This window comes from Hyaena hyaena, unplaced genomic scaffold (assembly GCF_003009895.1).
Source record: "Hyaena hyaena isolate Hyena2069 unplaced genomic scaffold, ASM300989v1 scaffold_298, whole genome shotgun sequence".
Taxonomy (NCBI): Eukaryota; Metazoa; Chordata; class Mammalia; order Carnivora; family Hyaenidae; genus Hyaena; species Hyaena hyaena.
Window position 1 is genome coordinate 185,887 of NW_024080927.1, and position 16,161 is coordinate 202,047.

Consider the following 16,161-nt stretch of genomic DNA (forward strand, 5'->3'; position numbering starts at 1 on the left):
CCACAAATTCTTCCCATATCTATATGCAGGCCCCTTTGCAAGGTCACTTTATAGGTCTTCCCACCATGAAATGAACTCCACCAATTGAATCTGGGTTTGGCCACGGGATTTGCTTTGGTGACATTGGCAAACATGACACAGAGACTCAAAAGGTATTTACACACTGGGGTTGCTCTCTTGCTGCTTCTGGACACCTGGGACCACCACATACATGAGCCGAGATTAGATGATGAGAGATACCCACCAATCTCAGCCAAATGCCAACCAACCCTCAATACAGAGTTGCTTAGCTGACCTGCAGCTAACCTGCAGCTAGACATAGACGTGTGAGTGGCCCAGCTGAGATCAGCAGAAGAAATGCCCAGCTGAGCCCAGCCTAAACTGCTGATCCCCAGAATAGTGAGCCAAGTAAATGGTTGGTTTATTACACAGTAACGGGTAACTAACTGTGTGTGTGTGTGTGTGTGTGTGTGTGTGTGTGTGTGTTAAGAATAAACAGCAATTGGGGCGCCTGGATGGCTCAGTCAGTTAAGCGCCCGACTTCGGCTTAGGTCATGATCTCACAGTTTGTGGGTTCGAGTCCCGCATCGGGCTCTGTGCTGACAGCTAGCTCAGAGCCTGGAGCCTGTTTCAGATTCTGTATCTTCCTCTCTCTCTGACCCTCCCCTGCTCATGCTGTCTCTCTCTCAGAAATAAATAAAACATCAAATTAAAAAAAAAATAGACAGCAATTAAAATATCAAGACTGATACTAACAAAATAGTTGAATTAAAGATTCCTGTTAATAATTTAAGTACACATTGATTTTGGTGTTTTCCAAATTTTCACTAAGGAAGAGACAATACCTTTATATTAAAAAACACTTCAATGTCATTAAAAAAACAATATAATTCAACATCAAAAAAGTATTTTTCACTATTTTCACTAAATACTTAGAGTCTAAAAATATGGACATTCTTGACCTGATGCATTTGAATGAGTTAACAGATTTTATGTTCTACCAAAATTTAGGGATAGTTACAGTTGATATAGAAAACTAAGAAATGAGAAGATAGGGGCGCCTGGGTGGCTTAGTCGGTTAAGCGTCCGACTTTCGCTTAGGTCATGATCTCGCGGTTCGTGGGTTCGGGCCCCGCATCGGGCTCTGTGCTGACTGCCAGCTCAGAGCCTGGAGCCTGTTTCAGTCTGTGACTCCCTCTCTCTCTGACCCTCCCCTGCTCACGCTGTCTCTCTCTCTCTCTCTCTCCTAGAAATAAATAAAAACATTAAAAAAAAAATTAAAAAAAAAAAAAAGAAATGAGAAGATAAATATTAGTAGTGAAAAAAGCAAAATCTACTTTGGGGAAAGAACTGTAATCATAGTAGAAAATTGGCTACATTTTTAATGATATTTATGTAATTACAATAATGGAAACACCAAACATTGTTAGGTTTAAGGCGGAGAAGTAATGGGACAATTAGAAAGGATATCAGGAAGGCAAGAGAAGGTATTAAAAAACAAAAATTCAAGAGAATAGCAGTACATACATGTCATTGATTAAAAAATAAGTAAATATCCAAATAAATAAAATGATTAAAATTATTGACTTCAAATAGTAGGAACTGAAGAATAGAACTAGGGCAAGGGTCTACTAATTTTTGTTCAATGCCATGTCTTTGACTGTAACTATATAAATATATATGTACTTTGAAGGTATAAAAAAAGTAAAAGTATAAAATTTAGAGTGAAAAACAGTCTAGGAACCAATCCAAGTATATATAACCATTTAGTGTATGATTACGGCAAATCTTCAAATCAGGAAAAATTATTAATTAACACACTGGGACAACTAATCATTCACTTAGAAAAGCATACAATTAGAGCCTTGACTCATACAAATATTAAAATAAATCCTATAAACAAGTTAAATGTTAAAAAAATTTTTAACTATGCTGAACTATGAAAAAAGTATAGCACTCATAATTTTAAAAAATTTTTGGTTTAAAACTCTTGAGTAAATAAAATACAAAGATAAAATATTTAAGCTAATTTAATATTTCTCCAACTACAGATCAACTGTTTAAAAGTAGATATTTAATGTCAGACATATTGAATAATAACATCTATTTTCTCTTGCACAGGCTTGGTTTCTATTTCTGTCACCAGCCAAGAGGAAAAAAAAATTACTCAGCCATTCCTTTTCTCTCTTTTCCCCATTTATACTCAATGAATCTTTATGCACTCAATTTTAGAGCTAGGCTCAAGTCATACTTCCACCATTTACATAGTCAAGTAGTTTGATATCATTAGGCTTTAATTTTCCTACATCTAAAATGAGTCTAGTACCTACTCAATCAATCTTCTTCACAGTACTAATGAAAGAATTACATAAGAGAACATATAAAATGCCTGGCACAAGTATATATTCCAAAAAGCTATCATTATTATTAACCCTTAAGAAATATAGGTTATTAAGTGTCTGACACATCATGGGCTTCAGAAATTTTGCTGCCTTAAATCAATTATACTTCAACTAGTTGGTAATTTTAATAACTTGTTCTTATAGCAATTAAAGAAATCAAAAGGTGTTATGAATCTTTTGTTTACATTAAGCACCAATGTACCTCTTGTTCCCTGAAAACATTGTTTGATCTTTTATTTTTGTGTGCCAATACATAAAACACTACCATCAAAATGTATTGCAGAAGACAAAAAACATTTTAAAACCTGCTTTAAGTCTACTCTATTTAACAGTACTGTCACATGTCCTTTAGTACATGGATCTGAGTAAAACTTCTAAACTGTGGAAACAATGGTAAATTATGCATTTTCTCAACTTTGGCCATTTTTTCATTCATTTATTAAATATGTCAGTACCTACTAGGAGGAGGTCCTGTGTCAGATGCTGGTTATTAAAAAGGCAATAACAGAGACATAACACTTGTCCTTTATGGACACCTTGGCAAGGAGGCAAACAAAACAGTTAAACCTAAAAATAAAACATATAAACTTCAGGAAGCATTGTAGAGAAAAGGACAGGGTATCGAGAGAGACACTAAAAGCTTACTTATCTTAAATTAGTTACTTGTATGATACTGAATATAATATGGCCTATTACAGTTCAGGAAAGAACTGTCACCTAAGTTCATCTGGAAGAGTTTATACACAGGCAGAATTCACAGTTTGAGAGAACCAATTCTAGGCCAGACTGCCTGAGTTTTAAACCAGGCTCACTCACCAACTTGGTGACATGACCAAGCTACTTAAATTCTCTATGCCTCAATTTCTACATCTGTCAATGGGGAAAATATGAATACCTTTCTCAAAGGGCTATTGTAAGAATTAAGTTAAATTCTTTCGTTTTATTTTGAAAATTGTCAAATTCACAGAAAAGTTAAAAGAACTTACAATAGGCATTAACTCACATGAACCTGTATTTACTAAGTGAATTAATATTTGCAGAAACTTTAGAAGAGTTTCTTACACAGTAAGAAACATAGTAAGCACTGTATCACTATATAAGCAGTTATATTAAATAAAAGTAAATTAAACTATGAGAAAATGACATAGAACATACTTTCAGAGAAAACTGGCCATTTTCTGCTGAGATTCTAGAAAATATCGTAAATTTTGAGGGGAGAGCGGGGGACATAGAGAAGGAAAGACAGAGACAAAAGAGGAAAAACAGGAGAAAAACATCCCAAGGTTTGCCCAATGTCAACTTTGTTGGAAGGTCAACAGCGCACTCTACTGGACCGACATCATTCTAGAAAAAAGTAATAAATGCTATACTGCTACACTAAATAAATATAACCACTTTTATAAAAGTGCATAGCTAACTGTAAATCTTTATTTAATAAACAAATAAAAATCAGATATAAGCATAAGAATGAGTCTATAATAATACCTTACCTAGCAATGCCTGGCTGGCTCAATTCAGTGGAGCATGAGACTCTTATCTCAGGGCTGTAAATTCGAGCCCCACACTGGGTGTAGAGATTACTTTAAAAAATTAAAAAAAAAAAAAAAAAAAGAATACCTCACCTATTGTGAAAATTTACTACAAGTGAAGAGAATATAAATGAACTCTTTAGAAAATGATTATGAAAGGTAGCATAAAGTAAAATCAAAATGGTAACAGTCTATTAAATAACAATGTTTCTCTAAACTGTATTTTGACATGAGAGACTAATGCTTTACTAGATCTTTGATGTATGAGTTATCAGTATAAAAGAAAGAATCTAAAATGTAAGGAAAGAGAATTAACAGTGGACAAAGGACAGTCATTATAAATGAGGAAATATGACACCATTTTCTGACTTCAAGAGAGAACGAGTATACATGAGATGATAGGATGGTAAAAAGGCAACTATCCAATTCTGTAATCAACAGGCTGGAAACTAAATTAGTTTAATGAAAACAAAGAAAATTTTAAAAGTAAAATTTAAAAAGCTTAATGTCAAGTTTAGATTAAAAGAGAAATTACTACACTAGTTTATCATTTAATTTATGAAGGAAAGTTTTAAAAAAAATAACGATTTTAAAAGTATAAAGACTGTAACATTTACCTTTTTGTAGGGATAACAGAACTAAACCATTAATTTATGAATCCAAATATAACTATTCTTCCAAAAATAAATTGTCTTTCCTAATATCATCTTATAAGAGCCAAAAACAGAAAAAGCATACTTAGAATTTAGTAGTGTTAGAGAATTTAGTAGTGTTAGAGCTAAAATCAATATAAAGCATATTAATTCTAGTTCCACTTTCTTTTTCCTCCCACTTGAAGGAACAGGTCCTAAAAAGAAATGTTACTTACCCAAGTCTCTCAATTTAGCTTATTCAAAATGTTTATGGAAAGAGCCTAAGTGTTCATCAACAGATGAATGGATCAAGAAGATGTGGTTTATCTATACCATGGAATACTACATGGCAATGAGAAACAATGAAATCTGGCCATGTGTAGCAACATGGATGGACCTTGAGGGTGTTATGCTGAGCGAAATAAGTCAGGCAGAGAAGGACAAATTTCATATGTTTGCACCTATAGGAGGATTAGGAGGAACTTGACGGAGGAACAAGGGGGAGAAGAAGGGCGGAAATGGTGGGGGAAAGGGAGAGAGGCAAACCATGAGAGACTCTTGAATGTTGACAAAAACTGAGGACTGATGGATATGGGGGGAGGAGGGATGGGCATGGAGGAGGACACTTGTGGGGATGAGCACTGAGTGTTATGTGGAAACTAATTTGACAATAAACTATTTGTAAAAAATAAATAAATAAATAAATCTAATTCCTCAAAATATCAAGCAATATCATAATGCATTTTAGCAGCATTTAAAGATAATTACATATATTTGATATTAATCAATATTATATAATACCTTTATTAGGGGGGCACCTGGGTTGCTCAGTCGGCTAGGCAGCTGACTTGGGCTCAGATCATGATCTCACGGTTTGTGGGTTCGAGCCCCACCTTAGGCTCTGTGCTGACAGCTCAGAGCCTGGAGCCTGCTTCAGATTCTGTGTCTCCCTCTCTGCCCCTCTCCTGCTCATACTCTATCTCTCTCTCTCAAAAATAAATAAACATTAAGAAATCTTTAAAAAAAATACCTTTATTAGCAGCACACAAATACATAACCATACACTGCTACTATTGCTACCACTTACCACCTAATAAGTTCCAAAATATGCTAAGTATATTCTAATCATTTTATACACAATTTTTAAATGTATATTTATTTTTAAGAGAGAGAGAGAGGGAGGGAGGGGAAGAGAGAGAGGGGACAGAATCTGAAGCAGGTTCCACGTCTCTGGGTTGTCAGCACGGAGCCCAACACCAGACGTGAATCCACAGACCACAAGATCATGACCTGAGCCACACAGGTGCTCCTACTCTAAAAATACATAAATATGTACCTTTTTAATCCTCATAACAGCCCTGAGAGAGAGGTACTATTACTACCTTCATTCATTGAATGAAGGTAGTAATAGTTCACAGTAGAAAAACTTCATCAAGGTTACATAGGTGTAAAGAGCAGAGCTGTGATTAAAACCAAGGTAGTCTGATTCAAATTCATTCTCTTAACCAATAAAAACAAAACAAAATTTAAAAATCCACTTCTCTAATTTTAATTATTACCAATCACAGCTTATCCTATACTTGATTTCTTTATTCTTGAGGCCTATACATAATATTTCTTTCCTTTATGTTGATATTAGAATCCTGCTTAGATGACTCCAGGATTTCTGAGAGGCATTTTAGAGAGAATGTAAAATAAAGTGATTAGAGCATTTGCCAGAGTATCAGGATTAGCTCTAGTATTTGCCAGCTTTGTGACCTTAAGTAAAGTACTTACTTTTCAGAGTATCCTTTCTGTAAAACGGGAGTAACAATAGTACCTGTCTATGCCACTGTAAGAATTAGAAAAGATTCTACTAACAAATATTTATTGGGCAACTAATATACACCATATGCTATTCTAGGTACTAGGGGTACATATGAAAAAGACATTACATTCTAACAAGGCAGATAGATAACAAACAGGTAAAGAAGTAAATTTAAGCAGTAAGAGCTATGAAGCAAATAAGGCACTGTAAAAGAAAATGAGAGAGAAAACACTGGCAGAGGTAAACATATAGCATATATTATTATTGACAATTTAACATTAAAGGCTTCTGAGATGACTTTTCCCCCATTTAGAATTTTAAGAATTTAAAGGAAGACTCTTTGAGGGCAGGGAATATAGTTTTCATTTACTCAGTCTTTAACTAGGTTAATAGCACAAAGGGAGGTACTTGGAATGTAAAGAATGACTGTGAAAGTCATGGCCTTAAAGGAAGTCTCAATATATTAGAAAACCTGGTGTTGTCCTAATGGAACTTAAAACCTTGTAGAGAAGATAGTAAGAGTACCATAAGTGTTAAAAACCGAGAAGTACAAGGAACATTCCAAATGGGAATCTAACTCAAACGTGGGGATATCAAGGAAGGCTTCCTGAAGAATTAGCAGAAGTTGTTCAAAAAAAAAAAAAGAGGAAGGAGGAGAAAGTGCAGAAGAAAATAAAAAGTTCATAAAGCACTTATGACTGTACTGACAAACAGGAAGCCTAATAAGCCATCTGAAGACTTCTGGAATTTGTCCCCAGAGTAAATGAGTTTTTTCATCTCCTCCCTGAAAAATTAAAAGTACAGACAGAACTTATGAAGCAATAGTTTTTAAGATACAGGATATCAGGTAAGAAAGAGTGATTCCTGAGACATAGGAAATAAATGAGATAGGTCCTATAATCGCCTTAGCTTACTGTCTTGAGAGAGTTTCTAGGCTGTGCCATGGGGAGGGGGAACCAAGATATCGCCCAGCAAACCTGAGATGAAGAAAGAATGCTCTCCAGTCCAAGAAAATGGGAAGACTAAAGTTCACAGGGAAGAATATAAAGTGGAGATAGCTGCACAAAGAATGAATTCCAGAGATCTGCTGAGGGATCTCTCAAGAATCTAGCAGGGTACTGATCAGCATATGTGAGTGAATAGTAGAAAGAATCACCCTAAATGATGAAGCACTCACACAGGGCATGGAATAGTGCCTGTTACCACCAGCCAGACTAGAAACCCTAACAATTCATAGAGCATTAAGTGAGGACTCAGAAGGAGCTAGCCTCTACTGAGGTAACGCACAACTAAACCCTGCTCAGGTCCCACCTAACAAATCCTAAAGCAGATTAAAAACATCAAGCTGATTCCCAGTAACTTAACTGTGTCTCAGAACAAAATCCAAGAGTATTTATAGAAATATAATAACATTCAGCACCCAGAAGGTAAAATTCACATCTGAAATTTAAAAAAAAAACAAAAAAACTTTTAATTTAAAAAAACTAGGCATGATTCCATTTATATAAAACTATGGATATGAAAACGAATCTATAGTGACTGAAAAAAATCTATGGTTGCCTGGGGGAGGAGGGATGAGGCAGAAAAAGGTCCACTGGTCTAACCTGAACTTAGGATGGACCTTTTCAGGAATCATTTTGTAATATCATATACAGGCCATTTAGAAAATATTTGGTTCACTGATTTTATAGCTTTTATAAATGTTAACACATTTCATTACACAATGTCAAAATGTCACATTCTATAATATCACCACCAATATCATTAGGAAAGTCTACAAGTACCATAAAACTGCCAAGCTCACAGTGGCATATAGCGTTTTTCAAAATTCTGATTTTCAATCAAATTTTATCAGGCTTAGTTTATTTTCAAGAATTACCATAATCCATCTGTCGGTCATTCTTTCAAGTAAAAATAATGTTCCATGAGAAATGTAGCTAGTTTGGCTAACAATCCAAACTATCCAACAAGTGCTTTTCCTCAGGATAATCATCCTATTCCTGTATGCAAAATGTTGGAAGCACTACTCACCCCTTCACACAGAATGCTAAAAAAGTTCAAGGGCTGAGTTAATAAAATTCGTAGTAATTTTTACTACTTCATCAAGGACATTCTCAGGTTGAAACAGGTTTTTATTAACTGTTCATTACTGATGAAGAAAACTACTATTAAGTTGGGGGGGGGTGGCGCCTGGGTGGCTCAGTCAGTTAAGCATCTGGGTCTTTTGGTTCAGGTCATGATCTCACAGTTCATGAGACTGAATCCCACATCAGCTCAAGTCCTGACCTTGAGGTTCACAGGGCCCTGCCTCAGGTTCCATGCTGACAGTGTAGAGTCGGCCTGGGATTCTCTCTCTGCCTCTCTATCCCTCCTCTGCTTGCATACTCTCTCTCACTCTCTCTCAAAGTAAATAAATAAACTTAAAAAAAAAAAAACAACAGATTGGTATCACTGTCTTTTTTTTTTTTAAAGTAGGGTCTATGCCCAGTGCAGAGCCCAACATGGGGTGTGAACTCACAACCCTGAGATCATGACCTGAGCTGAGATCGAGTTAGACACCTAACCAACTGAGCCACTCTAGTGCCCCTTAAAAAAGGCAAATAACATATTATTACTATGAAAATACTTTTGACCTCACACATTGCCTGAGAAAAAAATGTCAGTAATCTCCAGAACTCCCTAGACTACTCCTTAAGAACTGCTTGCCCTAAGGACACTGAATTACAAGGAAGTACAGTCTACAACATTATACAACATACAAGAGAAAAATAACCTTTCAGATTTCTTTCTAGTCCAATTCTCTCATTTTATAAGGGAAGAAAGAGGAACACAAAGAAAACAGGGTTTCCTATCTCACACATTAGTAGCAGAGATGTGATAGCACTTCGAGGACTTCTGAGTTGTTTTCTACTATTCTTTGCGTTATACTATTCCTTTAAAAAAAAAGTTTACCAAATTCCATATTTTCCTTCTTTAAACTGAACAATGGCGTAAATACATACATTTTGTAGAGAAGCAGAGTTTATCTTTCCTAATGGAGAGTTGAGTTTTGTCTTTCCTGAAGCAACTGTTGCATCCAAATGATGTACTTCTTTTTCAAAACAATGACGCTTTCTAATCTATCAACATAGAACCAAAATGAAGTTTGATGTAAACTAAACGTCTGAGCAGAAAAGTTGTTCTTGAAGGTCAAAAGTAGTTTTCTATATGTCTTAAGCATAAAAAAAAAAAAGATGACTCTTTCTAACTGAAATAATCAAATAATTTTTAAATATATAGGAGCGTCTGGGTCGCTCAGTTGGTTAAGCGACCTTGACTCAGATCATGATCTCATGGCTTATGGAGTTCGAGCTGCCTCACTCTGTGCTGACAGCTCAGAGCCTGGAGCCTGCTTCAGACTCTATGTCTCCATCTCTCTCTGCCCCGCCCCCACTCGCACGCACGTGTATGTCTGCGTGCTCTCTCTCTCTCAAAAATAAAAAAAAACCATTAAAAAAAATACAAATGAGCCCATCTTACATCTCTCAAATCCTGACCAAAATAGCTTTAATTAGTCACATGTCAAAACTATTGTGTTGTATGGGACACCTGGGTGGCTCAGTCAGTTAAGCATCTGACTCTTTTTCTGTTTGTTTGTTTGTTTTTGAGAGACAGAGAGAGACCGTGCCGGAGCAGGGCAGCGGCAGAGAGAGGGAGACAGAATCCAAAGCAGGCTCCAGGTTCTGAGCTCTCAGCACAGGCCTGATGTCGGGCTCAAACCATGAATTGTGAGATCATGACCTGAGCCAAAACTGGACACTCAACCAATGGAGCCACCCAGGTGCCCTAAGCATCTGACTCTTGATTTCAGCTCTGGTCATGATCTCACAGTTCACGAGACCAAAACCCTTGTTTGGCTCTACACTGACAGTCCAAAGCCTGCGTGGAATTCACTATCTGCCTCTCCCTAGCTTGTGCTCTCTCAAAATATATAAACCCTAAAAAAAAAAAAAAATATATATATATATATATATATAATTGTAAAACGATCTTCCCATAAATAGTCCCACCATAAGAACATCATAGTATTACAGTAAAGTTTGATTATTAAATGTAAATATTAATGATATCCTACATAACAAAAATAAATTATTTGATTAGCATTATTACTTACTAGATATTTGATAATTCAAATTGTATTTGATTAAATTTCTTTCATAAATACCACTAAGTTTTCTTTCCAAACTGTCTATGCTTTTTCCTACTTGCCAAAAACCTATTTACTTAAACGATAAAGGAAAAAAGTATTTCCAGTGATAATTCTATTCTTACCAAAAAAGAAATAAGAGTCAGTAAAGTCAGAGAATAAATGATACATGTTGAGCTCTATCATACAACATCCTATTCTATGTACACATTTTGGAGAAGAAAATCTATACAGATTCAGAATTCGTCTGTAATTAGTACTTTCCAAAAATAAAACAGTTTATTCTATTTCTAAAATCAAAGTTTAGTTCTGGAAGTTAATAATGATTATAAATGGAATAGAAAACTACATAGGAATGCAAACTTTTTTTGAGTAAATTTAACTAGAAATATATATTATCTACACATGACATATTAATTATAAAAGTCTCTTTATCTGTAACTAAGCCTATCAAAGTCCCAGCATCCCTACCTCACTGCCATGAACTCTATAAGAAAATACTGTATTTGTGTATGAACATACATTTCATTAAAATATAGTATTTAGTAATTCAGGTCTTTCAATAATTTTTAGAAATAAACATTTTATCATGTATTGATATTAAAAACTCAATAAATAAGAATAATCCTTGTCATCATACTAAAATTATCAATAAAAAATATTCATGACATAAATATTCATATCAAAAGTATTTTGGCCAAAAGAAAATGCCATCATTAGATAACAACAACCTAGGAATTAAAAAGTACAAAGTAGCTATTTTACCAATTTATGTCTTAAGTAAATATTTAACTAATTCCTCATATACAGGAAAGCACCATGTACTTTCACATTAAAGACATATTATGAATAATCTGTTATAATAACAAACTCTTTTTAATGAGTAACAATATAAAATGAAGTTACAATAATTTATTGTTTAATTTATATCTATGATAAGACCCAAGTAAATTGCACAAAGGCCACTGAAAACTTGATTGATAGTTGACTATCTTGTGCAGCTATAACTAATGGTACTATTTCACTCCCAATAAATTGTTTACCTGCTGTGTAGTTTCTAAGGGTCGAATTCTTTTCTTCTCTACTTGAAAATCATCATTTTCATCTCTTTTTATGGAAGCCTGTTTCTTGGCAGATAGCTTTGCAGCCAGCGTACTTTTTTCAGGAGAGTCTTCTATAAGTCATAAAAAATTACCATAAATGACACTTAAAGTTAATTTTTCCAGGAAAAAATTAGAATCAAGATGTTAAACACTCCTCAAGATTTCATAACATACTTTAAAACATGAAAAGCTCGACATGTTTAAAAGCATTTATTTAACATTGAGTAGACAACAAAAATAAAATATCTTGAGAAATATGCTTTCAACAGGAAAGTCCAATTTTGATTTAATAGGCTTATGCTTTTGTAAACCATTCCCAATAGTGTGGTTTAAAAAATATAACCTTGGGGCACCTGGGTGGCTCAGTCAGTTAAGTGTCTAACTTCAGCTCAGGTCACAATCTCATGGTTTGAGAGTTCAAGCCCCACATCAGGCTCTGTGCTGACAGCCCAGAGCCTGAAGCCTGCTTCAGACTGTGTCTCCCTATGTCTGTCCTCCACCCCAACCCCAAAAATAAACATTTAAAAAATTAAATAAATAAATAAAAGTAAAAATTAAAAAAATAAAAATATAACCTTAAGGTGTGCCTGGGTGGTTCAGTCAGTTGAGTATCTGACTTCACCTCAGGTCATGATCTCACAGACTTATGAGTTCAAGCCCCACATAGGGCTCTCTGCTGTCAACACAGAGCCTGCTTCAGATCCTCTGTCCCCCCTCCTCTCTCTCTCTCTGTCCCTCCCATGCACTCCCTCTCTCTCTCAAAAATAAGCAAACATTAAAAAATATATATACAGGTGCCGGTGGCCCAGCCGGTTAAGTGTCCAACTATGGCTCAATTCGTGATCTCATGGTTCGTGAGTTCAAGCCCCACATTGGGCTCTGTGCTGACAGCTCACAGCCTGGAGCCTGCTTCACATTCTGTGTCTCCCTCTCTCTCTGCCCCTCTCCCAATCGTGCTCAGTCTCCCTCTCAAAAACAAACATTTAAAAATTTTTTTAACTAAAAAATATATATTTATATAGATACAGATATTTGTAAGATTCTCCCAAGAAAATATTTCATTTATATAAAAACCTTTCTTTATGGTATCTCAATGTTTCTTCCCCACTAAGCTTCTAAATGTTCTTTAGGCTTGGGGCGCCTGGGTGGTTTAGTCGGTTAAGCGTCTGACTTTCGCTTAGGTCATGATCTCGCGGTTCGTGGGTTCGAGCCCCGCGTCGGGCTCTGTGCTGACTGCCAGCTCAGAGCCTGGAGCCTATTTCAGAGTCTTTGTCTCCCTCTCTCTCTGACCCTGCTCACACTGTCTCTCTCTCTCTCTCTCTCTCTCCTAGAAATAAATAAAAATATTTTAAATAAATAAATGTTCTTTAGGCTTAAAAATACAGTAGAATCAAGCTCTATAACCTGCCTTTTAATCCTACCACCCTGAAAGTCATCAGTGACCTCTTAATCACCAAGTAATATAGCTCCTTTAATATTCCCAATATCATATAGCTAGTAAGAGGCAGAGTGTGGATATGACTGACTCCTGCTGTCTGACTCCAAAATTCATCAGCATAATCTCTAGGGATACAGCCAAACAGAACACTGTCTTCTTGAAATGTAATAAATACATTTCGGTTTTCCTTAATACCTATTTACACTTAACTGCTCCTATACATGGGTTTTTCCTTTTCCCTAAATGTGAGTGTTCTGGAAAGCACCTTCCTTCCTCTCTACTTTTCTCTATATATTCCTTCCACTTCTAGGGCTTGAATTGATTTAACAAGCATTTATTTTACGAAGTCCATGTAATTCCAGAAACCATGGAAAAGCAATGAAAAAGAAACAGCCTCTGGCCTTAAAGGATTTATAGACCATAAGAGAAGAAAGCCCTATAAGCAAGTCCAATACTGATTTTAAAAACCAAGTTTGAGTCTGTAAAAACAAAGTAAATCTATGCCACATAGCACTGATTTTCAAGCTTTTATTGAGGAGGACTCTATTTTTAAAATAAATATTGCTTAAAATTTCCAAAACAGAATAAAAGACCTAGAACTTCCCTGACTTGTTGCGCCCTTACCCCTACAAGCCGTATTTTTTTTCCCAATCTTAGGAACATAGTTTAAATACCACCTTATTCTAAAATCTTAATGGTTTTGCCTTTTATACATAGGTCTTTTCTTTCTTTCTTTCTTTCTTTTTTTCTCTCTTTCTTTCTTCCTACAAAATTCAATTTTATTAGTATCAGGCAGTGTGCGAAAAGTTTTACATAGATTAGCTCCTGCTACCATGGCATAAAGTAGCAATTGTTATTATTTTACAGTTGGGGAAACTGATACATAGAAAAATGGAGTTAAGTGCCCAAGGTAAACAATGGGACCCATTCTAAACCTGTTTCCAATGTAACCCAATACCTTGAAGTTCTGATTTTTTTAAAGATTTTATTTTTAAGTAATCTCTACACCCAAAATGGGGCTCAAACTCACAACCCTGAAATCAAGAGTTGTATGCTCTAAGCCAGCCAGATAACTTTTTAACTTTTTTCATTATTAAGTAAGCTCAAGTCCCAACATGGGACTTGAACTCACAACCCCAAGACCAAGAGTTGCATGCTCTATCCACTTAGCCAATCAAGTACCTCTAACACCCTGAAGTTTTAAAAAATTATCAACTAATATAAGCTCATTATGAAAGACTTCACCAAATCAGAAATATAAATAAGTAAAAGTAAAATGCCAACTGCTTCCCGCCCCACTTTTCCACTTCTGTAAATCTTCTTCTCTGAGATAATCACTATCAATCTTTTGGCCTGAATCCATCCATCCTTCCTTCCTTCCCTCCTTTTCTTTCTTTTTTTTACCTTTTTTTTTTTTTTTTTTTGGTTTTCCTTATAATAAATATACTCTTTAATCCCCATCCCCAACTCACTCCCCCTCTGGTAACCATCAGTTTGTTCTCTACAGTTAAGAATCTGTTTCTTGGGATGCCTGGGTGGTTCATTCAGCTAAGCATCCAACACTTTTTTTTTTAAATGTTTATTTATTTTTGAGAGAGACAGAGCATGAGTAGGGAAGGGGTAGAGAGAAGGAGACACAGAATTGAAACAGGCTCTGAACTGTCAGCACAGAGCCTGGCGCAGGGCTCAAACCCACAAATGGTGAGATCATGACCTGAGCCGAAGTCAGATACTCAACCAACTGAGCCACCCCGGCGCCCCAAGCATCCAACTCTTGATTTTGGCTCAGGTCATGATCCCAGGGTCATGAGATTGGTCCCTGCCTTGGGCTTTGCACTGAGCATGAAGCCTGCTTAAGATTCTTTCTCCCTCTGACTCTCCCCCTGCTTGCCTGCGTACATACCCTTGCTCGCACTCTAAAAAAGAAAAAAGAAAAAAAAGGTCTTATTTCTTGTTTTGTCTCTTTTTTCCTTTGCTTTCCTTTGTTTCATTTCTTAAATTCCACATACGAATGATTTCATATGGTATTTGTCTTTCTTTGACTTAGCATTATACTCTCTATTTTAAGTTGTTGGAAATGGCAAAATTTCATTCTTTTTATGGCTGAATAATACTCCATTGTAGTTACAAGCCACATCTTCTTCATTCATTCATCTATCTATGGACACTTGAGCTGCTTCCATAGCTTGGCTATTGCAAACAATGCTTCAATAAACATAGGGGTGCGTGTATCCCTTTGAATTAGTGTTTTTATATAATTTGCGTAAACACTCAGTAGTGCAAGTCCAGGACTGTACGGTATTTCTATTTTTAATTTTTTAAGGAACTTCCATACTGTTTTTCAGAGTGGCTGCACTAATTTGCATTCTCACCAACAGTGCAAGAGGGTTCCTTTTTCTCCATATCTTCACCAACACTTGTTTCTTGTGTTTTTGATTTTAACTACTCTGACAGGTATGAGGTGAAATCTCACTGTGGTTTTGATTTGCATTTCCCTGATGATGACTGATGTTGAGCATCTTTTCATGTGTTGGCCATCTGTCTGTCTTCTTTGGAGAAATATCTGTTCATGCCTTGTGCTCATTTTTTAATTGGATTCTCTTCTGGGTATTGAGTTGTATCAGTTCTATATATTTTGGATACTAACCCTTTATCAGCTATGTCATTTGCAAATATCTCCTCCTATTCTGTAGGTTACCTTTTATTTTTGTTGCTTGTTTTTTTTTTTTTTTTTTTTGCTGTGCAAAAACTTTATTTTGATGTAGTGCTAATAGTTTATTTTTGCTTTTATTTCTCTTGCCTCGGGGGGCATATCTAGAAAAATGTTGCTATGGATGATGTCAGAGATTACTGCCTGTGCTCTCTTCAAGGTAATGGTTTCAGGTCTCACATAAATGTGATGTCTTTGATCCATTTTGAGTTGTTGTGTATGGTGAAAGAAAGTGTCCAGTTTTCCCAACACCATTTGTTGAAGAAACGGTCTTTTCTCTGTATTCTTATACCTCCTTTGTCAAGATTGACCATGTAACTGTGGGTTTTATTTCTGGGTTTTCTGTTATGTTCC

At 35.6% G+C, this 16,161-nt stretch overlaps 1 protein-coding gene across 1 annotated transcript in view; it reads right to left on the reverse strand.

Moving 5' to 3' along the window:
- BRIP1 (BRCA1 interacting protein C-terminal helicase 1) overlaps positions 1–16,161 on the reverse strand; it is a 176,347-nt gene that overhangs the window by 148,268 nt on the left and 11,918 nt on the right. The window contains 2 exon segments of the mRNA XM_039247334.1: positions 9,373–9,489; positions 11,600–11,730. Of these exon segments, the coding sequence (XP_039103265.1) occupies positions 9,373–9,489; positions 11,600–11,730 (248 nt within the window).